The 25,132-nt window shown below is 43.6% G+C and overlaps 1 protein-coding gene across 1 annotated transcript; it reads left to right on the top strand.

Moving 5' to 3' along the window:
- The first annotated feature begins 335 nt into the window (after positions 1-335).
- LOC112214213 (probable polypeptide N-acetylgalactosaminyltransferase 8) lies at positions 336-20,926 on the top strand. The gene is made up of 11 exons (XM_042298002.1): positions 336-645; positions 12,800-13,047; positions 13,501-13,667; positions 13,807-13,990; positions 14,073-14,270; positions 14,472-14,586; positions 14,766-14,951; positions 15,189-15,326; positions 19,051-19,146; positions 19,301-19,465; positions 19,595-20,926. Exons 1-11 carry the CDS (start codon positions 454-456, stop codon positions 19,727-19,729), a joined length of 1,824 nt encoding a protein of 607 aa, XP_042153936.1. The 5' UTR covers positions 336-453; the 3' UTR covers positions 19,730-20,926.
- The last annotated feature ends 4,206 nt before the right edge of the window (positions 20,927-25,132 follow it).

The raw sequence follows: 25,132 nt of genomic DNA, 5'->3' as shown, positions 1-25,132 counted from the left end.
TTTTTCTATTACAGATACTTTTAGTATACCTGTAGTATTGTGACTTTCAGCATTTATTCCAATCAACAATGACTTGAATGCCAAATGAATGGTTGAATTGAACCTGTTCAGCTGTGCAAATTCATTCTAACAGGATACAACATATCCTGAATCCTTTCTCAAGTATTTAAAAAAGGTGTTGGTATTTCATTGTACTTACATCCTTCAAGACAAAAAGCTATCAAGTTACAATGTAAAGATTCATGGCCCAAAGTCAAATAAAAGTAACTGTGTGCTTTTAGTCAGAAATTCATTTGAATATTAGGATAAGAAACTCACACCCCTGGGTGCCAGCCAGGTATGGTGCACCTCACACTCCCTCCTTTCAGGCGAGCCTGGATCTTAGTGAGAGAGTGATAGAGGAAGGCAATCCTGTCTGTATCCCCAGGCTGAGCACTCACACGCTGAGGGACGATGAGGCTAGGCTGGGTTCGACAGCTAGCCCCTTTGCTGGCCATGGCTGCTGGAATACTCTACATCACATCCATTAAGCGGGAGGTTCATTCTCATGGGGAGAGACTGCAGGGGGCCCATCAGAATGAATCGGCCAGGGGCCAGGACATTCTCAAGAGGCTGGAGAAGATGGAGGCTCACATCGAGAAGCTGGACTTGGACTTGGACTTCTGAGGAGATTAACTCGTGATTTATCCAATCGCCTGGTTGATTGATTCATTGATTTGACTACTTGTGATCCGGGACAGAGATTCATACCACAGCAGGAGTACAATCTTTTTTTTTTTTTTTGTACTGTATGTTTTGCTTCTGTTCACATTATTTTCAGGTATCCTTCATTTACCTCCGACTTACCTGGAAGAGAAATACCAGTAGCTCTGTCCAAGTACTGTACCTGGACTGCAATCTGCCATTGTTGTAGCTGGTAGGGCAGATTTAGAGGGGAGTATTTGAGAACACATTCGAATCTAGCCTGAGCCTACATGTAGAGTTGATCCCAGAAAAAGTTAATTCACACTTCACAGTGATGATTGTAGAAGGGAATCTGTTCCCAATTAAATAAAGGGTTTAAATAAACTAATAAAGGATGAAATAAAATTACCATTTTAGATTGTTCTTTCATTCTGTATACTGTTGCTTGTTGAACTACATTTATTCCATTTTGATCTATCAACTTCTATGTGCCAAAGTTTTCCATATTGCTTCATTTTACATTTACAAAAAAGAAAACACTTTTACAACAGTTACATCAAGGTAATTCTCCAAGGTAATTCTCCAAGGTAATTCTCCAAGGTAATTCTCCAAGGTAATTCTCCAAGGTAATTCTCCAAGGTAATTCTCCAAGGTAATTCTCCAAGGTAATTCTCCAAGGTAATTCTCAAGGTAATTCTCCAAGGTAATTCTCCAAGGTAATTCTCCAAGGTAATTCTCCAAGGTAATTCTCCAACATAAAAAATTGCAGAATGGCGCAAAGTTCTGTACCCAATCTTCAAGGAGAATAAATTAAAAGGGAAACGTGTAGCTCTTGTAGATGATAAACTGTTTATTGATAACCAAATGTTCCGAGACAGAAAGTGTAATGATGCGGGCTGAGAGTTGGAAAGCAAGTTCAGGGAGTGAATGTTTTAATAAATAAACACAACATAATACAAAGTAAGAACCACGAACAACGCACAGACATGACACAGCAACAATGACGCCTGGGGAAGGAAACAAAGGGAGTGACATATACAGGGCAGGTATTCAAGGAGATGATGGAGTCCTGGTGAGTGTCATAATGCACTGATTGTCAGATTCTCCCTAGGAGAGGTGGGTGTGGAGTCAGGCGTAGGAGAGAGCGAATTGCAAGAAAGGGCGTTTTATTTACAAGTCCAAAGAACAGGAACAGGACCACAACAGTAGCCACTGAACAACAGGAACGCAGTCCAGAAAAAACACCTGTTCAACAGAACAAACCAAAACGCAACCCAAACAAATGACAGCCTCAGGTGCAGAGAGCAGAGGGTTGATTTGTAATATTTATTCTCCGGCACAAAACAGTCACGCCAATACAGGGCGCATAACACTGACCAGCCCAAAACACAGGACAAACGGTCCGGAGAAAAGGAGAACACATCCACAACCGACAGTGAACAAAATTAATTGCGCACAAACCTAAGTGGGCCTAACAGGCTTAAATAGACCAAAAATCCAGAAACACAAAAAGGAACAGGTGCAACTATTTAGACTAAACCAACAGAAAAGGAAAAAGGGATCGGTGGCGGCTAGTAGACTGGCTACAATGACTGCCGAGCACCGCCCGAATAGGCAGGGGAGCCACCTTCGGTGGGAGTCGTGACAGTAATCCCACCGAAGGGATCCACAAGGTCCACAAGGTAATGCAGGCCCCTCACCCAACGACTAGAATCCAGGATGGCATGTACAGTGTACGCCGGGCCCCTCTGATGTCCGGGGGTGGGGGGTGGGGGGGGGGGGGTGCGGAGGGACTTCCCACACCTCAACGTCCTGCAGTGGACTAGCTACCACCGGCCTGAGGAGAGACACCTGAAATGAGGGGTTAAAACGATAGTAAGGGGGAGCTCGTTTATTACTCGTTTATTCTCCACAGGACTTTAAATAGCCCCACAAACTGTGGGCCCAGCTTCTGGTAGGGCAAGCGTTTCGGGTCGAGAGCTAGACCCAGTCCCCCGATGCGAACACAGGGGCCTCACTGCGGTGGCGGTCAGCGCTCTCCTTCTTCCGCCCACCGGCCCGTTTCAGGGCTTCCTGGACGGCTCTCCAGGCCTCTTTTGAGTGCTGCACCCATTCCTCCACCGCAGGAGCCTCGGTCTGGCTCTGTTGCCACCATACCAGGACCGGTTGATAGCCCAACACGCACTGAAACGGTGACAGGTCCACATCCTGGTTCACTCTCTCCACCTGCCGATTTCTCTCAGGGTGAAAACCCGAGGTGAGGCTGACCGAGACCCCCAGACGTTCCATGAACGCTTTTGGATGTGAACTGGGGACCCCGACCAGAAACTATGTCCTAAGGCACCCCATAGTGCCGGAAGACGTGTGTAAACAGGGCCTTCAGCGGTCTGTAGGGCCGTAGGGAGACCGGGCAAAGGGAGGAGACGGCAGTACTTAGAAAACCGATCCACAACGACCAGGATCGTGGTGTTCCCCTGTGACAGCCATAATAGGGATTGTAATAAAAACATGTATAGAAAAGCAATAAAATACAACAATTGTTAAAGAAATAAACTACAACTACACAATACCATTCTAGATGTGTCATGGCTTCCACCCAAGTCGGTTCGGGTGGTGTTCGGTGGTAGGCGTCACCGGTTTTCTAGCCTTCATAGATCCATTTTTCATCTTCCATTTGGTTTTGTCTTCTTTTCCTACACACCTGGTTCTCATTTCCCTCATTAAGTGTTGTGTATTTAACCCTCTGTACCCCCCATGTCTTTGTGTGGAATTGTTTGTTTGTAGTGCTTGTGCACATTTGTTACTGGTGCGCCTCGGGTTTTGTACCCATGGTTATTTTGATGCCGTTGGTTTTGTATTAAACTGCTCCGGTTATTACCTAGTTCTTCTCTCCTGCGTCTGACTTCACAGCCACCTGTTACGCACGTCTTTTTTTTTAGATGTTGGAATATAATGAGTATTAGACTTTCCAATAATAGTATTTCATAAATTGATAGGACAGCATTACAATAACAAATAATTAGTGAAATAATGCATCTTCAAATATAAGGAACTGGAACACAAAAGTACTCAATCAACATGGAAGAGATAAAACACAGCAAACAGAGGACATAGAAGGCACAGTATGTGGGTATGTGCAGATGTATTGTGATGGAAGGTGGGGTGTGTGTTTTTGTGTTTGGAAAAGTATGGAGTTAAGCGAGTGAAAAAGGATACAGTAAGGGTTGGAAATCCCAGAGCTCATGTGTGTTTGTGAGCAGGGGTGTTGAGAGAGCTTTCAATTTTGTGCAGATATGGGATATACATTTTTAAATAAATTATAAATATAGTTTATTTATTTATTGTCCTATCCTGATGGAATGGTCCCCAACCCTATACCCTGGACACCCAGCTGAGCGTCCCATACATTAAGGAGAAGTTCTTATCTGTTTTATGGGCCTACATGTCTGGGGACAAAGTGAGGGAAATGATCTCTGAGAAATTGAAGATGGACCACATGAAGATTGAGGTGGAGTGCGCCCACAAGACTGGAAAGCCCACAACCGGCCCAGGTGACAGGCCCGGGCTGATAGTGGTCAAGTTCCTGAGGTTCAAGGACAAGGAAGCTGTTCTGGAAAGAGCCAAGAACTTGAGAGGGACATATATCATCCTAAATGAGGAATATCCTGAAGCTGTGCACCAGAAGAGGAAATAACTAATTGCAGCCATGAAAGCTGCCAGAGTGCATGTGTCACGCTCGTCATCGAGGAAATTACCAGACCAAGGTGCAGCGTGGTGAGCGTACTGGAGAACTGGTGCTTAGAATTTGCACCGCTCCTCTTGGCTGAATGCCCACTTTAGCCCAGCACGTGTGGAGGTAGGGTATGTGGCTTTTCATTTCCTCTATAGCCCATGTCCCTATCCTCAGCTCAGCCTCAACTCTCTCTCTGTGCCTTGTCCCTTCCTTTCTGAACAAGTGGTTCTTATTTTGCTCAGCCTCACTTTCCTTCCCTTCATTTACCGCTTCTCATAGTTCTCTCTCCATAGCGATGAGTTGCTCTCTTGACGGGGCGACTCCACTAATGTAACCTGCCTGGGTCCATCTCAGCCTAATTCCCTCCCATACCTTCTTTATAGCTTTATACTCCTGTTTTCCCCCTGATCTCTCCTGTATTCTCTGATCCAAGTATTCATTGAATTTGAGTTTGGGAATGGTAGTTGTGGCCATTCTGTCGTTTAACTATGTCTGGGTCTTATGACTATCTTGGTGCACTTAGCCCGTCACTTGGTCAAAACCAGCGATGTATTCACGGTGCCGACACAGACTTATCTCTTGTGTCTCACCCTCGTGCAAAAAGAGTTTTGTGGAATTACTGTACTAAAATATGATTATTATATTGATAATAAAAAGATAGTCGTGAGGTAACGATTAGCGTCTAGGGTAACTTGTTAAAGTAATTCCACAGCTACACACATTTCTTATTGCCTGGCCAAATGTTGATATCCCTAACGTCTACCTTTGGGTTAATGACAGTGTATGCAAAATGCCTTCTATAATATTTGTCAAATTAACTATGTCTGGGTCTTATGATTAAATCCAAGCAATACCAGCAGCACAAAAGGAACGCCAATCAAATAATTACTCGACACGGCGGTCAGACAATCTCCGCCCAACCCTTTGACTCGGCGGTCACTTCAACACAGTTACACCACAGAGTCCCCAATCGATATTTCCCGGTCTCAAGAAACGGCCAATCAGTCACATTAATCTGGAGAGATCGGGTTTAATTCCTTCACTCCTAGTCCAATCTTAATCTGTAACCGAGGCTCCTGGTGGGATACCAGCTCCACCAGTCCCAGTCTCGGCTATACGTCTCGGTCAATTAACAAAACATTTCATAATCACATTCACATTTCATTTCACAGAGACATCAAATTCCTCACTGTCACACCTAGTTGATTGCCACATCTACTATTGCCAGACTATATGAATAAGACTTCATCAAATTCTCACCGTTACACCTAGTAGATTGTCACATTCACTATTGCCAGACTATATGAATAAGACCAATGTATCACCATCAAATTCCTCACTGTCACACCTAGTAGATTGCCACATCTACTATTGCCAGACTATATGAATAAGACGTCGTCAAATTCTCACCGTTACACCTAGTAGATTGTCACATCTACTATTGCCAGACTATATGAATAAGACTTCACAATGTATCACATTTCATTTCATTTTGTCATCAAATTCCTCACCGTTACACCTAGTAGATTGTCACATCTACTATTGCCAGACTATATGAATAAGATTTGACAATGTATTTACACAGATATCATTACGCAATGCCTTTGGTTATCGGATAATTTTTTCCATAAATTTAACAGCAATTCATACTCACGCCTCCAGTACTCCTGATCATAATTTGGATATTGACTATGATATAATATGCAGATTTTGATTTAACCGGCTCTGCCTACCTTATAGTGTCGAGCTCTTTGATCAGTTTCCTGAGGCGAGTTGAATCCCCGATGGCTCCTGTAGACAGGTCGCCCGTCTTTCTAGAATCTGTCGTCAACTTGTCTTTTCTCTCATCAACTCTCTATGGACCGAATTCATGGGTTGAAAACCATCCTCTGCTACCAATTTGTTGATGAATAGATATATGAGAAACGAGACCAAGTTGCGACTCTGGACAAGGCGGATAAGGTATAGTAAAGGCCGTTTATTCAAGAGTAATGATATCTGGCAAAGCGTGCTGCACGGCCCCGTTTCGTCAAGCTCTTAGTGAACTATTGGAAAAAAGAGACCGGAAACATGATGTGCAGTTCAATTTATACATTGAAATGACGTAGGTAGATTCTGGTAGTCCTGGCTTCTGGTAGGTTGCTTGTAGGTGATAGACAGTCTCTTCCAGCCTGGTGTCAGTATCCCATTGGTTCTCGACAGAGTTCTTTGTCTTTGGAGCCCATCCAGAAGGGGGTCGAGTGTGTGTTTTAGGAATTTCAGTGTATATGTTCAGTGTATATGTTATCTTAGTCAGCCACCTGTGCGGGGGAAGTTATGACACAGAGTGCAAGCTATAGTTTGCATGATTGGGCCACAGGCAGACAACAGTCAGTGAATGCGTTATTACATGTTAATATGTTATTACAATACCCTGGGCCGAAACGGCGCACCGGAGACCAAGAGTGCTGGGCTGGCACAATCTGCCCTGGCTGGATGCCCACTCTAGCGTGGCACTTGCTCCGAGCTGGCTCCGAGCACACCGGGCTGTGCACGCGTCCTGGAAACACTGTGCACTAAACCGCATAACACGGTGCCTGACCAGTACCACGCTCCTTGCCGTGCCCCCTCCAAAAAATTTGGGAGTGGCTTCTCGGGCTTCCATCGATGACTTGCCTCCTCATATCGTTGCCGTTCCGCCTTTGCTGCTTTAATCTCCTCCTTTGGACGGGGATATTCTCCAGCCTGCCTCCAGGGTAATTTACCGTCCAGAATCTCCTCCCATGTCCATTCGTCCCTTTTTCCACGCTGCTTGGGCCTTTGGTGGTGGGTAGTTCTGTCACGCTCGTCGTTGAGGAAATGACCAGACCAAGTGTGGTGAGCATACATTTTTCTTTATTATAAACGTCGCCAATAAAACAAGAAACAACCAAAACGAACGTGACGCTTATTATAGCTATACCACTAACAAAGACAACTACCCACAACTACGGTGGAAAAACAGGCTGCCTAAGTATGATTCCCAATCAGAGACAATGATAGACAGCTGTTCCTGATTGAGAAACATACCCAGCCAAAACATAGAAATACAGAACATAGAGTTTCCCACCCAAGTCACACCCTGACCAACTGAACATAGAGAATAAAAATATCTTTACGGTCAGGGTGTGACAGCATGGGGAAATTGCTTACATTCGCCATAACAGGCTCATTATCCACCCTCCCTCCCAGAAGCATGGAAGGGATGAGAGAGCCAAGCCTATAGATTCATAGCTTCAATCCTGCAGCACACACACACACACACACACACACACACACACACACACACACACACACACACACACACACACACACACACACACACACACACACACACACACACACACACACACACACACACACACACACACACACACACACACACACACACACACACACACACACACAATTGATTAATGGACTGCTGAATGTATATTTTTTTCTCTAGCTTTGTTTTGCTCTTTTCAATATTATGTCTATCTCTTATAAGCTACCCATGAAAGGGCTGAAAATAGCCCATATTAATATATGTAGCCTTAGAAACTGATTACACACACCATTGTATATTTTCCTTAGTTGCTTTATTTAATAAATATATCTTTTGTTACTCCTTACCTCCACGTTGTCTCCCTTTTGTTACGGGCTTTGAGCCGGTTTGTGACAGAGGTTCACTTGGCACATCTAAAGCCTTTTGTTGCTATAGGCCACCAAGTGCTAACAGTCAAGTGCTAACAGTCAATCTCTAAATAATGTGTGCCAAATGCTTGATTGTGTATGTGATAAACAGAGAGGTCTACTTTTTTGTTGACCTGAATATTGACTGGTTTTCATCAAGTTGTCCACTCAAGACGAAGCTTCTTACTTTAACCAGTGCCTGTAATCTGGTTCAGGTTATTAATCAACCTACCAGGGTGTTTACCAACACTACAGGAACAATATCATCCACATGTATCAATTACATTTTTACTAATACTGTAGAACTTTGTTCTAAAGCTGTATCCGTACCCATTGGATGCAGCGATCACAATATGGTAGCTATATCCAGGAAAGCCAAAGTTCCAACAGCTGGGCCTTAATTAGTGTTTAAGAGATCATACAACAGATTTTGTTGTGACTCTTATGTGGAGAATGTTACAAATATTTGTTGGTCTGATGTGATTCATGAGGAGCATCCAGATGCTGCACTTGATGAATTTATTAAATTGCTTCTTCCAATGATTGATGAACATGCACCTTTTAAGAAACTGACTGTTAGAACTGTTAAGGCTCCATGGACTGATGAGGAATTTAAAAACTATGGTTGAAAGAAAGGAGAGGCAAAAGGAGAGTCTGACTGCACATCTGACTGGCTGAACTAAACTCAACAAAAAGAAGACGAAACTGTATTATAATGCCAAAATAAATTGTATAAAGAATGATGGAAAAAACTGGATTACTTTAAATGAAATTAGGGGCAGAAAGACAAATACAACTGAATCTTTTATCGAATCAGATGGCTTATTCATCACAACTGTTTGATGTTGCCAATTATTTGTATAATTACTTAATTTGCAAAGTGGGCAAACTTAGTAAATACCAACAACGAACAGTAAGCCATTGTGTTCATGCATTCATGCATGATGAAAGAAAAGCTTTGCAAGTTTCAATTTTTTAACGTTTCTGTGGGAGAGGTGAAGTAATTATTGTTATCGATCAATAATGACAAACCTCCTGGCATTGACAACTTAGATGGAAAGCTACTGAGGATGATAGCTGACTCTATAGCCACTCCTATCTCTCATATCTTTAATCTGAGCCGAGAGGAAAGTCTTTGTCCTCAGGCCTGGAGGGAAGCCAAAGTAATTCCGCTACCCAGTAAAACGGCCTTTACTGGTTCTAACAGCAGACCTATAAGCTTGCTGCCAGCTCTGAGCAAACAGTTGGAAAAAATTGTGTTTGACCAAATACAATGCTATTTCTCTGTAAACAAATTAACAACAGACTTTCAGCATGCTTCGAAAGAAGGACACTGAACATGTACATGTATTGCACTGACACAAATGACTGATGATTGGTTGAAAGAAATCGATAGTAAGAAGATTGTGGGAGCTGTACTATTTGATTTCAGTGCAGCCTTTGATATTATTGACAGTAACTTGTTGAAAAAACGTATGTGTTATGGCTTTTCAACCTCTGCCATATTATGGATTCAGAGCTTTCTTTTTTGGAAGCTTCTCTAATGTCAAACATGCAAAGTGTGGTGTACCGCAGGGTAGCTACTCTTTTCTATTTTTACCAATGACCTGCCACTGGCATTAAACAAAGCATGTGTGTCCATGTATGCTGATGATTCAACCATATACGCATCAGCAACCACAGCAAATTAAGTCGCTGAAACTCTTAACAAAGAGTTGCAGTCTGTTTTGGAATGGGTGGTCAGTAATACGGTGGTCCTTAACATCTCTAAAACTAAGAGCATTATATTAGGTACAAATAATTCCCTAAGTTCTAGACCTCAGCTGAATCTGGTAATGAATGGTATGGCTGTTGAACAAGTTGAGGAGAGTAAATTACTTGGCATTACCTTAGATTGTAAACTGTCATGGTCAAAACATATAGATTCAATGGTTGTAAAGATGGGAAGAGGTCTGTCCATAATAAAGAGATGCTCTGCTTTTTTGACACCACGCTCTAGTTTTGTCTAATCTTCATTATTGTCCAGTTGTGTGGTCCAGTGATGCAAGGTTAAGCAGCAGCTGGCCCAGAACAGAACAGTACATCTTGCTATTCATTGTAATCAGAGCGCTGATATAAATGCTATGCATGCCAGTCTCACTTCTTCTTTTTATAAGAAACATGAATGTGTTGAAAATCACAAATTGTTTGCATAGTCAACTTACACACAGCTCTGACACACACACTTACCCCACCAGGCATGCCACCAGGGGTCTTTTCACAGTCCCCAAATTCAGAACAAATTTGAGAAAGCGCACCCTTATTATATAAAGCCATTGTTGCATGGAACTCCGTTCCATCTTATATTGCTCAAATAAACAGCAAACCTGGTTTCAAAAAACAGATAAAGCAACACCTCGCAGCACAAAGCCTCTCCCCTATTTGACCTAGATAGTTTGTGTATGCATTGATATCTAGGCTACGTGTGCCTTTAAAACATGTTTTATGTAGTTCTGTCATTGAGCTGTTCTTGTCTATTAATGTTCTGTATTATGTCATGATTCATGTTTTGTGTGGACCCCAGGAATAGTAGCTGCTGCTTTTGCAACAGCTAATGGGGATCCTAATAAAATACCAAAATACAAAATATGCAGTCAAATCAGAAAGATGACTGCAGCCAGAGAACTACTAAAGCAGCACTGCCCCCTCAATATTCTGAGCCTGCCTGGCAGGGTTGGTCCTAAAAGCCAAAGCCCCCCAAGGAAATTCTCAAAGCTGATAATTATAAACTTGACAAACTTGTACCTAGCCGGTGGGGTCAAAAGTTTTAGAATAATTACTCATTCAAAGGTTTTTCTTTATTTTTACTATTTTCTACATTGTAGAATAATAGTGAAGACATCAAAACTATGAAATAACACATATGGAATCATGTAGTAACCAAAAAAGTGTTCAAATCAAAATTGGGCCCAATTAGCCATTTTCCCTCCCTGGTGTCATGTGACTCGTTAGTGTTACAAGGTCTCAGGTGTGAATGGGGAGCAGGTGTGTTAAATTTGGTGTCATCGCTCTCACATTCCCTCATACTGATGGGTCACTGGAAGTTCAACATGGCACCTCATGGCAAAGAACTCTCTGAGGATCTGAGAAAAAAGAATTGTTGCTCTACATAAAGATGGCCTGGGTTATAAGAAGATTGCCAAGACCCTGAAACTGAGCTGCAGCACAGTGACCAAGACCATACAGCGGTTTAACTGGACAGGTTCCACTCAGAACAGGCCTCGCCATGGTCGACCAAAGAAGTTGAGTGCACGTGCTCAGCGTCATATCCAGAGGTTGTCTTTGGAAAATAGATGTATGAGTGCTGCCAGCATTGCTGCAGAGGTTGAAGGGGTGGGGGGTCAGCCTCAGTGCTCAGAACATACGCCGTACACTGCATCAAATTGGTCTGCATGGCTGTCGTCCCAGAAGGAAGCCTCTTCTAAAGATGATGCACAAGAAAGCCCGCAAACAGTTTGCTGAAGACAAGCAGACCAAGGACATGGATTACTGGAACCATGTCCTGTGGTCTGATGAGACCAAGATACTTATTTGGTTCAGATGGTGTCAAGCGTGTGTGGCGGCAACCAGGTGAGGAGTACAAAGACAAGTGTGTCTTGCCTACAGTCAAGCATGGTGGTGGGAGTGTCATGGTCTGGGGCTGCATGAGTGCTGCCGGCACTGGGGAGCTACAGTTCATTGAGGGAACCATGAATGCCAACATGTACTGTGACATACTGAAGCAGAGCATGATGCCCTCCCTTCGGAGACTGGGCCGCAGGGCAGTATTCCAACATGATAACGCCCCCAAACACACCTCCAAGATGACCACTGCCTTGCTAAAGAAGCTGAGGGTAAAGGTGATGGACTGGCCAAGCATGTCTCCAGACCTAAACCCTATTGAGCATCTGTGGGGCATCCTCAAACGGAAGGTGGAGGAGTGCAAGGTCTCTAACATCCACTAGCTCCATGATGTCGTCATGGAGGAGTGGAAGAGGACTCCAGTGGCCACCTGTGAAGCTCTAGTGAACTCCATGCGCAAGAGGGTTAAGTCAGTGCTGGAAAATGGTGGCACACAATAATATTGACACTTTGAGCCCAATTTGGACATTTTCACTAAGGGGTGCACTCACTTTTGTTGCCAGCGGTTTAGACATTAATGGCTGTGTGTTGAGTTATTTTGAGGGGACAGCAAATTTACACTGTTATACAAGCTGTACACTCACTACTTTACATTGTAGCAAAGTGTCATTTCTTCAGTGTTGTCACATCAGAAGGTATACTCAAATATTTACAAAAATGTGAGGGGTGTATTCACTTTTGTGATACACTGTATATTTATATATGTGGGTATGTGTATGTATATACACATTTAAATATACTCTATATATTTACAAAAAAATATTTTGACGATTAGAAATGATGCAGACAATTACATTGATGGAAGCTACAATCTATCTGCAATATTAAAGCTGACCTACCCAAAAAATAAAATAAAACAATAATAAACAACCTTATTAATCAACTTTTTTAAAAACACCTAAAAACAGTCACTGAAGCTATGTATATGAGATCATGCTCTGTTTGTACCAAAAGTAGTGAATCATGTTGATTCTGGCAGTCATAACACATTTATTACAGTGTGATGAACAGCTGTCATGTGTGTCCATAGTGAAGACAATCAACGACGGGATCAGTCTGAAAGAGGGGCAGGCTGTGAAGGCTCCCGAGGTCAAGAAGGAGAGGAAGGTGGTGAAGAAGGTGTACCCCAACTCAGCTCTGTTTACAAGCTGGGGTGATGAGCTCTCAGAGGAGGAGCAGAAAGAGGCAGAGGGGCTGTTTCAGATGTATGGATACAACGCCTTCCTGAGTGACAGACTACCCCTGAACAGGGAAATCCCTGATACTCGCGATCCTAAGTAAATCATTTTCCTCATCTCTCCTCCACCTCAACACAACAAATTATGGATAAGTTGATAACATAAATTCTAACCACAGTCTGTTGCATTGTGGCCATCCGAGGTCAATTCCATCTCAGCACTGTGAATGCAATTTGAGCAATCGTGACCTTAGAATTAGAAGGTTTTATCTAGCTAATAAGGTTCTACCCCTCATTGGTTTGAACGGTGTGAGCAATTTTTATCTTGTATTCTTTTAAACTGAACAACGTGAAATGGGGTATTTAGAGTACTATATAGGTAGAGAACATTGAACAGAGCAAGGCTATGTCAATAAATACATTTTGACAAAAATGCAGTCCAAGCTCTCGCAATGATATTGAAATTGGCAATCACTTTAAGAGTGAAACAGCAGCTTTGGTGAAGTGAATGAATGATATGAGGTGGACCAAATGTGTTTGTTGTGCCTGTTAGGTGTGCTAAGCACCAGTATCCCCATGACCTGCCCACCATCAGCGTGGTGTTGATCTACTTGGACGAGGCCCTGTCAATCATCAAGAGAGCCGTCCGCAGCATCATAGACAAGACCCCCCAACGCCTGCTCAAAGACATTATACTGGTGGATGACCACAGCTCCAATGGTTCGCATATTTGGTCTCTTCTCTACGTATAGAAACATTTGAAATTACAATTGTTAACATTTAGATTGAACTTTGATTGAAAGGTGTGGCTTTCAACATTTGTTGTACTCCACCGATTTGCAAGCTTCTGCTTTCACAGACGATCTAAAGGAGAAGTTGGATGCCTACATCAGCTTCATCCATGAAGAGCGTTCAGGCCTGGTGAAGAGAGTGAGACACTCAGAGCAGCTCGGTCTCACACAGGCCCGCCTCTCAGGGTGGAGGGAAGCTGAAGGAGATGTGGTGGCCATCTTGGATGCCCACATAGAGGTCCATGTGGAATGGTAGTCTAAATGAAATATCTCAGTGAGACTTTCTGAATCCCCCCCTCAAAATGGTGTTTTGACTCTGTGTTTGTGTGAACAGGGCGGAGCCTCTGTTAGCTCGGATAAAGGAGGACCGCACGTTGGTGTTGACACCGGTGTTTGACAACGTCCATTTCGATGACTTGACAGTCACACGTTATGGGCCTGCTGCAGATGCCTTTGACTGGGCCCTGTGGTGTATGTATGAGTCCTTCAGACCTGAGTGGTATGCCTTGAAAGACGAGTCACAGCCAGGAAAGTGAGTTGTTCGTGATTTCATCATAGGATGATAGTCCAGTTTCACAAATCTGTTTGAATAGGCGATAAGGAAGGCACAGCATTGGGAGGAAAATCATACCTAATATTTACACCTGGACTATTATTTTGCGTTATATATTCATTAAATTAATGTCACTTCTCCCAATGTGGAAATGACCATGATTTGTACTGTGTTTGTCAGGAGCCCCTCCGTTATGGGCATATTAGTGGTTGATCGCCTGTTCTTTGGGGAAATTGGTGCTCTGGATGGTGGTATGAAGATCTATGGAGGGGAAAATGTTGAACTGGGTATCCGGGTAAGCCCCTCTGCTACAGTTTCTAAATGAATGTTTGAAATCAATGCAGACTTGTGTTTGCAGAATTACTTTTTGTTCTTGAGTCATTCAGTTTGAAAAACCAATCTACATCCAACATCCAGACACTTCAGTCCATATCTATAAACTCTTCCTTCTCTCTTGGTGTTTGGTGTGTCGAGGTGTGGCTATGTGGTGGAAGTGTCGAGGTCATACCTTGTTCTAAAATAGCCCACATCGAGAGGGCCCATAAACCCTATCTCCCTGACCTGAGCATTACAATGAAGAGGAATGCTCTGAGAGTGGCTGAGGTCTGGATGGATGACTACAAACAGAATGTCAACATTGCCTGGAACATCCCACTGAAGGTACAGTACACAAGAAACCAATCAAACAGTAGGTTTTGTTCAGCTGTTCCTATAGAATAGCAATGATTGCTGTTTTGCATGGACAGTCAATATTATTAAAAAAATGGTCTATTACTCAATGCCATTATAAAGATCAGAGGATCCATGTAAAATGATGGCAGTAAGCAAAAGTGGATAATAGGTGGATTGCTCACATGGCCTGTGTTTCTGATTTGGAAATCTTCTTTCTCACCACAGGATCACGGCATAGACATTGGAGATGTTTCAGAGAGGAAGAAGTTGAGAAAGAGACTGAACTGCAAACCCTTCCAGTGGTATCTGGATAACGTGTATCCCATGTTAGACCCCCTGGGTGACTTGCTTGGTTATGGAGCTGTGAGTGATGCTAAAATGTTACAGTTGTTCGATAATTATTTCCTCACCAACTGTGTTTAGTGGCATGCATGGCATCCTTTTTCAATAGGATGCAGGGTCATACATCCAACTCATTATCTAATCAAATCAAAGTTTATTTGTCACGTGCGCCGAATTCAGCAGGTGTAGGTAGACCTTACAGTGAAATGCTTACTTACAGGCTCTAACCAATAGTGCAAAAAATCTATTAGGTGAACAATAGGTAAGTAAAGATATAAAAACAACAGTAAAAAGACAGTGAAAAACGGTAGCGAGGCTATAAAAGTAGCGAGGCTACATACAGACACGGGTTAATCAGGCTGATTGAGGTAGTATGTACATGTAGGTATGGTTCAAGTGACTATGAATATATGATGAACAGAGAGTAGCAGTAGCGTAAAGAGGAGTTGGCGGGTGGCGGGACACAATGCAGATAGTCCGGTTAGCCAATGTGCGGGAGCACTGGTTGGTCGGGCCAATTTTCTTTTTTTTTTTTTTTTTTTTTTTACCTTTATTTTACTAGGCAAGTCAGTTAAGAACAAATTCTTATTTTCAATGACGGCCTAGGAACAGTAGGTTAACTGCCTGTTCAGGGGCAGAACGACAGATTTGTACCTTGTCAGCTCGGGGATTTGACCTTGCAACCTTTCGGTTACTAGTCCAACGCTCTAACCACTAGGCTACGCTGCCGCCCCAATTGAGGTAGTATATACATATGTACATGAATGTATAGTTAAAGTGACTATGCATATATGATAAACAGAGAGTAGCAGCAGCGTAAAAGAGGGGTTGGGGGTGGCACACAAGGCAAATAGTCCGGGTAGCCATTTGATTACCTGTTCAGGAGTCTTGTGGTTTGGGGGTAAAAACTGTTGAGAAGCCTTTTTGTCCTAGACTTGGCACTCCGATACCACTTGCCATGCAGTAGTGGAGAGAACAGTCTATGACTGGGGTGGCTGGGGTCTTTGACAATTTTTAGGGCCCTCCTCTGACACCGCCTGTTGAAGACGTCCCGGAAGGCAGGCAGCTTAGCCCCAGTGATGTACTGGGCCGTACACACTACCCTCTGTAGTACCTTGCGGTCGGAGACCAAGCAATGCCGTACCAGGCAGTGATGCTCTCGATGTTGCAGCTGTAGAACCTTTTGAGGATCTCAGGACCCATGCCAAATCTTTTTAGTTTCCTGAGGGGCAATAGGCTTTGTCCTGCCCTCTTCACAACTGTCTTGGTGTGTTTGGACCATTCTAGTTTGTTGGTGATGTGGACACCAAGGAACTTGAAGCTCTCAACCTGCTCCACTACAGCCTCGTCAAAAAAATGGGGGCGTGCTCGGTCCTCCTTTTCCTGTAAGTCCACAATCATCTCCTTAGTCTTGGTTACGTTGAGGGATAGGTTGTTATTCTGGCACCACACCGCCAGGTCTCTGACCTCCTCCCTATAGGCTGTCTCATCGTTGTCGGTGATCAGGCTGTTGTGTTGTCTGCAAACTTAATGATGGTGTTGGAGTCGTGCCTGGCCATGCAGTCGTGGGTGAACAGGGTGTACAGGAGGGGACTGAGCACGCACCCCTGGGGGCTCCAGTGTTGAGGATCAACGTGGCAGACGTGTTGCTACCTATCCTTACCACCTGGGGGCGGCCCGTCAGGAAGTCCAGGATACAGTTACAGAGGGAGGTGTTTAGTCCCAGGATCCTTAGCTTAGTGATGAGCTTTGAGGGTACTATGGTGTTGAACTCTGAGCTGTAGTCAATGAATAGCAGTCTCACATAAGTGCTCATTTTGTCCAGGTGAGAAAGAGCAGTGTGGAGTGCAATAGAGATTGCATCATCTGTGGATCTGTTTGGGCGGTATGCAAATTGGAGTGGGTCTAGGGTTTCTGGGATAATGGTGTTGATGTGAGCCATTACTAGCCTTTCATGGCACTTCATGGCTATCGAGGTGAGTGCTACGGGTATGTAGTCATTTAGGCAGGTAGCCTTTGTGTTCTTGGGCACAGGTACTATGGTGGTCTGCTAGAAACATATTTGTATTACAGACTCAATCAGGGACATGTTGAACATGTCAGTGAAGTCACCTGCCAGTTGGTCAGCACATGCCCGGAGCACACGTCCTGGTAATCCGTCTGGCCCTGCATCCTTGTGTATGTTGACCTGCTTTAAAGGTCTTACTCACGTCGACTACGGAGAGCGTGATCACACAGTCTTCCGGAACAGCCGATGCTCTCATCCATGCCTCAGTGTTGCTTGCCTCGAAGCGAGCATAGAAGTGATTTAGCTCGTCTGGTAGGCTTGTGTCACTGGGCAGCTTGCGGCTGTGCTTCTTGTTGTAGTCTGTAATAGTCTGCAAGCCCTGCCACATAAGACGAGCGTCGGAGCCGGTGTAGTATTATTCAATCTTAGCCCTGTATTGACAGTTTTCCTGTTTGATGGTTAATTTCAGGGCATAGCAGGATTTCTTGTAAGCTTCCGGGTTAGAGTCCTTGAAAGCGGCAGCTCTACTCTTTAGCTCGACTGTTGCCTGTAATCCATGGCTTCTGGTTGGGGTATGTACGTACAGTCACTGTGGGGACGACGTCCTCGATGCACTTATGGATAAAGCCAGTGACTGATGTGGTGTACTCCTCAATGCCATCGGAAGAATCCCGTAACATGTTCCAGTCTGTGATATCAAAACAGTCCTGTAGTTTAGCATCTGCTTCATCTGACAACTTTTTTATAGACCGAGTCACTGGTGCTTCCTGCTTTAATTTTTGCTTGTAAGCAGGAATCAGGAGGATAGAGTTGTGGTCGGATTTACCAAATGGAGGGCGAGGGAGAGCTTTATACGCGTCTCTGTGTGTGGAGTTTTTTCCCTCTGGTTGCACATTTAACATGTTGATAGAAATTTGGTAGAACTGATTTAAGTTTCCCTGCATTAATGTCTCCGGCCACTAGGAGCGACACCTCTGGGTGAGGGGTTTCCTGTTTGCTTATTTCCTTATACAGCTGACTGAGTGCGGTCTTAGTGCCAGTATCTGTCTGTGGTGGTAAATAAACAGCCACAACAAGTATAGCTGAAAACTCTCTAGGCAAGTAGTGTGGCCTGCAATTTATCACAACATACTCTACTTCAGGTGAGCAAAATCTAGAGACTTCTTTAGATTTTGTGAACCAGCTGTTGTTTACAAACATGCACAGACCCCCCTCCCCCTCGTCTTACTGTTGCTGTTCTATCTTGCCGGTGCAGCGTATATCCCGCTAGCTGAATATCCATGTCGTCATTCAGCCACGATTCCGTGAAACATAGGATATTACAGTTTTTGATGTCCCGTTGGTAGGATATTCGTGATCGTACCTCGTCTAATTTATTGTCCAATGATTGCACGTTGGTGAGTAATATTGACGGTAATGGCAGCTTTCTGCGGGTCCTCACGAGGCATCCCGTTCTGTGTCCTCTGTACCTGCGTTTCTTCCTCTGGCAAATAACGGGGATGTTGGCCCTGTTGGGTGTTTGGAGAAGGTCCTGTGCGTCTTGCTTGTTGAAGAAAAAACCTGTGTCTAATCCGAGGTGATTGATTGCTGTCCTTATATCCAGGAGCTATTTTTTGCCGTCAGATACGGTTGCAGAAACATTATGTACAAAATAAGTTACAAATAACGCGATAGGAATATGCAGGATAGGAATCTGCACTTTTATAACTGTTTAATCTCTGTCCATAAAATCAACAGCTGGTCAATGACCAGAAGACGGATCTCTGTATAGATCAAGGCCCAGTTCCGGGGAACACACCTATTTTATATGGATGCCATTATTTTGGTCCACAGGTTTGTAGAAACATTGCTTAATATCTTAGAATTTAACTACATGTATAATATGGTTCATCCCATGGCAAACTTGGTATTCAATCCATGCCACAATGCAAAGTACTGTCAATACCACAGACTCAGAAAAGCCTAAATATCTATACTCTCTGTCCAGAACTGTTATTATCGAGCCAGTGGGGAGATCTACATTGGGGGCATCAAGTCTCACAAGTACAACAGTAATCGCTGTCTGGTGGACACTGGCACTCGATCCCCAGGACTGTATGAGTGCAAGGTGGCCCAGCAGAAGGGATTCCACATGCTCTGGGACTTCCAACAGGTAAGCACTCCAAAATGAAATAGGGAATTTGATGCTTATAAATTGTTGGAAACAACGGAGATGTGTTTGACTTTTTTCATTTTTTTATTGTGGGATGCTGTACAGTAGAATGTTTGTTGTATTTTACAGGGAAAAGCCATCCAGAACAGACAGACAAAGAGATGTCTGGAGATTGCCCCAGGGGAGGACACCTACTACCAGCTCATCCTTCAGGAGTGTAGTGGGCAGCACTGGAACATACAGAATCTGATTAAAGACTTCTGATACACAGAGATAGTTAGGCCTACTGTACCAGAGACAATACAGCAGGACTATAGGAGTTATGCTGCAATCATAAGCAAGTGGGAAGGTGGTATTTACCACATACGACTGGTAAAAGTCCACTTGTACGGCCCTCCAACTGGTAATTATTAGTGGGAAACTCGTCTATCTTTCCTGAGGTCCGACTTCTCCCACATGCTGACCTCTGACATCACCTACTAACGAAATTACCCTTTTATCATAATTTTCAGCAGTTCAATGCAACAACAAAACATTATTTACAAAAAGATGTCCTTAAATATGTTTTTGAACACTAATTTCTATCTGAGTTTCTCAATGAGTTCAATGCATGTGAATGCATTTACGACTTCACAACTGGTAATTACCACCTTCCCACTTGTTATGAACACATCATTATCAAATGCTTTGAAAAGCTGGTGGTCAGCAGTGGTCAGCAGTGAGATGACTGTGTAATCTTAGTGATCTATTGGTTTTACATAATTTCATGGGGACAGATGTACAGTTTCTTCACAGAATGTGGAATGCTATTGAGCTGTGTTCTCCTTGGTCCTGAATGTAAATGCAAAGAAATAATCAATATTATTCCTGTATTTATGCTAATTTGTAGTTTCTTATTGATTTTCACCAAAGAAGGTCAATGAATATTTGTCTGCATTGACATCATATAGAGCTGAATTGACATCAGTGTAGTTTTGATGAAGTCCCGTCCTCAACTGCTCAGGGATTTCTCTATGAGTTCTTGGAGATGAACTTATTCCACATCCTCTGACACATGGCCAGCCCTCTCTCCATCAGCTGTGATGGCTGTGAGCTATATCTATGGTAAAGTCACGGTTTCTAGGACATATAACTACAACTCACAGACAAACACCTCATAGAAGTCATATGATTGCCCAGCGTGCCATATAAAAACTGGAGATTTGAGGGCAAAAGGACTGTATTTAAGTTTAGTTAAGGGGCGGCAGGTAGCCTAGTGGTTAGAGCGTTGGGTGGATCGAATCTCCGAGCTGACAAGGTAAAAATCTGTCATTCTGTCTCTGAACAAGGCAGTTAACCCACTGTTCCTAGGCCATCATTGAAAATAAGAATTAGTCCTCAACTTACTTGCCTAGTTAAATAAAAAGTTGGTTTCCTTCATTTGACTGTTTCAGACAGCCATTAAATATGGATTGAATGCGATGTTGTTGATCCTCTGTATTTTCAAGTATTGCCGTGGCAGCATCATGTTAAGAGTATGCTTGTCATTAGCAGGGACTGGGGAGTTTATACAAAAGGGCTATGTTGTATCTTGACTCTTCGGATTAACTTTAGACTCGGGAATGGGGACTGAGACTGATACATCGTTTTAGATGCAACGAGTGTTTTATTGAAAAGTGATGTGTCTTACATTACTTCAGGGAGTCCCTTTAACAACCGACTTCAATACCCATAATGCTTAGCATTAGAACTACGGCTTCAGAAACCCACATAGTACATAAATAGTTAGTCCCAATATATAAAATACAGTATTTCCTCCCCCTTAAATGGCATGTCCACTTTAACATAAGCAAACTAAACTTTCTCTTACTTGTGAGAGAGGGTAGACTGCCTCAACATCCCTCTAAACCCAAAGATAAGTATTATGCCCCTTGCTTCCAGGGTTAGCACTATGTGTAACATTCAGGAGGTTTTCTTTCTCTAGGTGGGTTGCGACATAACCCGGGATCAGGCTCAGTCACAGGCTGGTGTAGCCTCTGTTGGCGGCAGTGAAGAAGAAGCTGGTGCGGTTGCTGACTTGTTCTGGTGGTGTGTCAGCTCGTTTGTGAAGGTGCCTCTGCTTCAGGGATTGAAGCTGCAGGTTCTCGTGGGAGCAACTGGTTAACATGTCTCTGCCAGGTCTGGTTGTCTTGGGTGCAGACTGTATGAGGCAGGCCAAGTCTTTTGAGAACAGTTGCGGGTGGCCACCTTTCTGTAGTGGTGTAGTTGCGTGTGAGGACTGGATCTTCAACAGTGAACTGTCTGTCTTTATACCATTTAGCTGGCTGGTTGACTTGGTCTTGCTGCTTGTTTTACACCACCGTTTTGGTGGGCATTTATTTTCATGAGCAGATAAGCAGGGGACGTTCCAGTTGTTGCATGAGGGGTATTACAATACTGTAGTGGTGCTTCACTTCTGGACGCCTTGAGTGCATGTTTGTCTGAACCCTTCACTCTTCAAGTCTATGAGTGGATGGATGATAAGGACTTGAGAGGATGTGTTTGATTCCATTGCTCTGGAGGAAATTTCCATCTCCTTGGAAACAAAAGATTGCCATTGTCCGTGACTATCTGCTCAGGCAGTCCGAGACTTCCAAACATCTCCAAACAGGTAGGTGATCCCGAAGATAAGATAATAAGGGAATTTCAGTCCTTGACGTGAAAGCAATGGGCTTCTCCTGCAGATGTGCTGTCAGACACGACGGCCCGAACTCCATATAGGGAAGCGTTGCAGGCCAGTGGAATTGGCAAGAACGGGTCAAAGTGAGTCAACACCTTTTCAATCAGTGCTGCCTTTCTTGAAAGTAGTGTCACACTCCTTTGTAAACAACCAGGATTTGCTCTCTCAGCTGCAGGATGAACTCGTCGTAGTCATTCAGGACGCCAAGGAAAGGCCGCAGCTGGCCGACTTTCTCGGGAGTAGGAGGATCTACAATGACTGTCACTTTCGATGGGGCTGTGTGGAGACCGCCAGCATCAATCAAATGGCCTAAGGACTCCACTGCATGCTTGAAAAAGTTGCACTTCTCTCTGTGCAAACACGTAAGCCTTACTCTTCAAGTCGATTTAGCAGATGCTCCTATCCAGAGCAACTAGGGTTAAGTGCCTTGCTCAAGGGTACATCGGCAGATTTTTCACTTAGTGGGCTTGGGGATTCAAACCTGCAACCTTTCGGTTACTGGTCCAACACTGTTAACCACTAAGCTACCTTCCGCCCTACCTGCCACCCTTTTAAAGGTTCAGCAGTTGCTCCTCGCCATCCTTTTCTGTGATGAGGATTTCATCAAGGTAAAAATATGACCTAGGGTGGTCGCTCAGGACCTGATCCATGGACCTCTGGAACAAGGCAGATGCCAACGTGATTCCAAAAGGCAAGTGGCGGTATCAGTAGAGTCCCATGTGGGTAGTGATGGTGAGGTACTTTCGTGACTCTTCATCTACATGCAGCTGCAGGAAGACTTTGTTGAGATCAATCTTGCTGTATTGCTTTCCACCAGCCTACCTTGTGTGTAGTTCCTCAACAATTGGAGGAAGCGGGTATTGTTCCACCATCAGTACAGGATTAATGTTCACCTTTATCTCCACACAGGGGAATGGAGCCAGTTCATCCTTAAAAACAGCTGCATGTCGATTCAGCACAGCTGACAACCCTGTTTCTTCAACTGTCACCGATTCACCTTCGCCCAGTCCAGACAAATCTTTTCAAACCATGGTCGGCATATCAGCTGTTGTAAAGCCTCCTTTTACAGACAGAAGTAACATGCCTACTAGGGAGACCTAACAGTAAAGAAACTGGGTCCAATTCTAGATCAACCCCTAGGATCTTTTCAATTTCTTGCAGAACAACAGACCAGTATCTTTGTATTTTGGTACATGACCATAAACAATGTGTTAGGGTGCCTGTATCAGTTTTCATTTAAGACACTGAGGGGAAGAGGAAGTGGGGCTAAAAGCATGTCTGCGATTTGGGGATATATGCAATCTGTGTATTATTCTTAAATGGATTGCTCTAGTACGGTTACATATAGATATTGTTTTTGCATATCTCCAAATGTCGTCCCACGTCTCTTCGTCAATAGTAACAGACAATTCTTTCTCCCACACTTGTTTCACCCTCTGTGTGTTGACAGCAGAAAAGGACCTTAAAGTATCATAAAACAGACTTACAGACATTTTCCTTTGTGGGAAAAAAGCATTCTTTCAATGACAGACACATCAGGGTTACCAATTAAGGTGGTGCTCTTCAGAATATAATGTCTTACTTGTAGGAAGCGGAAAAAGTCCTGCTTTGGGAGTCGATATTTCTCGACCATCTGCTCAAATGACAACAAAATCTTATCAGCAAATAAGTCATTTAGCCTGCGTATGCCCTTATTAAGCCATAAGTTAAAGCCAGCATCCAGCAATCCTGGACTGAAATCTGGGTTGTTAAGAATTGGGGTAAGAGCAGAGGTTAGTTTGGACCTTCCCAGGAAGCGTTGAACTGACCTCCATACTTTGAGTGTGTTAAGTGTAACGGGATTATTGCAGTGATCTTCTACAGACTTGAAACTTCTGAAAAATAAAAGATCCTGTAAGGGGTATTTTGAAAGAGAAGTCTCAATGTCTAACCAAATAGAGGAGTCATCATTTGTGATCCAGTCAGAAATATAACAAAGGTGGGCACACCATTGATAGAACCTGATATTGGGCAGGTCCAAGCCGCCCATAGAACTTGGCAGCTGCAATATTGCCATCTTAAGTCTTGGCTTGCGTTTACTCCATATAAAGGAACTTAGCCATCAAATTTACATCCTTTATTACCTTATTGGAGAGTAATACTGGGATCATTTTGATTGGGTAAAGTAGTCTAGGTAAAATGTTCATTTTCAAGAGGGATATTCTACCCAACCAAGAAATCGGGAGAGAGTTCCAGCGCTCCAGATCCTGTCTTATTGTATCAAACAAGGGAACAAAATTGGCTTTGTACATTAGCTGGAATTTAGGAGTTACAAATATACCCAGATACATGAAACCTGAGGGAGACCATTTTAAAGGGAAGGGGGGAGAAGTATTAGGTACAGAGTGTAGGCTACCAAGTGGCATAGCCTCTGACTTAGTAAGGTTAATCTTGTAGCCTGAGAATTTGCTGAATAATTCAATAATATTAATAAGAGAGATGTAATTGAAGTCTCGGGACTAGAGATGAATATCAGGACATCATCAGCATACAAGCTTATTTTATGGTGAACATCACCAATGAGCAGCCCCTGTATAGCAGGCGTTACCCTGATGGCCTCGGCCAGTGGTTCCATAACGAGTGCAAAGAGGAGGGGGGATAAAGGACAGCCCTGTCTGGTACCTCTGTGTATAGAGAAGCTATTTGACCGTAGCCCATTAGTAAGGACAGCAGCCTGAGGATCATCATATAAAACTTTCACCCATTTTATAAAGTTGTCCCCCAGACCAAATTTATTTAGAGCAAATAATAGGTAAGACCACTCCACACGATCAAATGCTTTCTCAGCATCTAGGGAGAGCACAAGACCATCCACAGCACTTTGTTGGTAGGCTTGAATTACATTAAGAAGCCGCCTGACGTTGTTGCATGACTTACGGCCCCTAATGATGCCAGTTTGGTCTCCTTTTCACAATTAGTGGCAGTGAGTC

The sequence above is a fragment of the Oncorhynchus tshawytscha genome, linkage group LG15, assembly GCF_018296145.1.
Source record: "Oncorhynchus tshawytscha isolate Ot180627B linkage group LG15, Otsh_v2.0, whole genome shotgun sequence".
In the NCBI taxonomy this organism is placed as follows: Eukaryota; Metazoa; Chordata; class Actinopteri; order Salmoniformes; family Salmonidae; genus Oncorhynchus; species Oncorhynchus tshawytscha.
The sequence above is the reverse complement of the archived record's forward strand: the minus strand, read 5'-3'. Positions and strand labels throughout refer to the sequence as shown.

Excerpts from the sequence above, each read along its gene's own strand:
- LOC112214213 (XM_042298002.1), top strand. The coding sequence starts at position 454 with ATGAGGCTAGGCTGGGTTCGACAGCTAGCCCCTTTGCTGGCCATGGCT. Across the intron at positions 14,271-14,471 it reads GACGAGTCACAGCCAGGAAA|GAGCCCCTCCGTTATGGGCA; the intron begins GTGAGTTGTTCG and ends TGTGTTTGTCAG. Across the intron at positions 19,466-19,594 it reads TGCTCTGGGACTTCCAACAG|GGAAAAGCCATCCAGAACAG; the intron begins GTAAGCACTCCA and ends TGTATTTTACAG.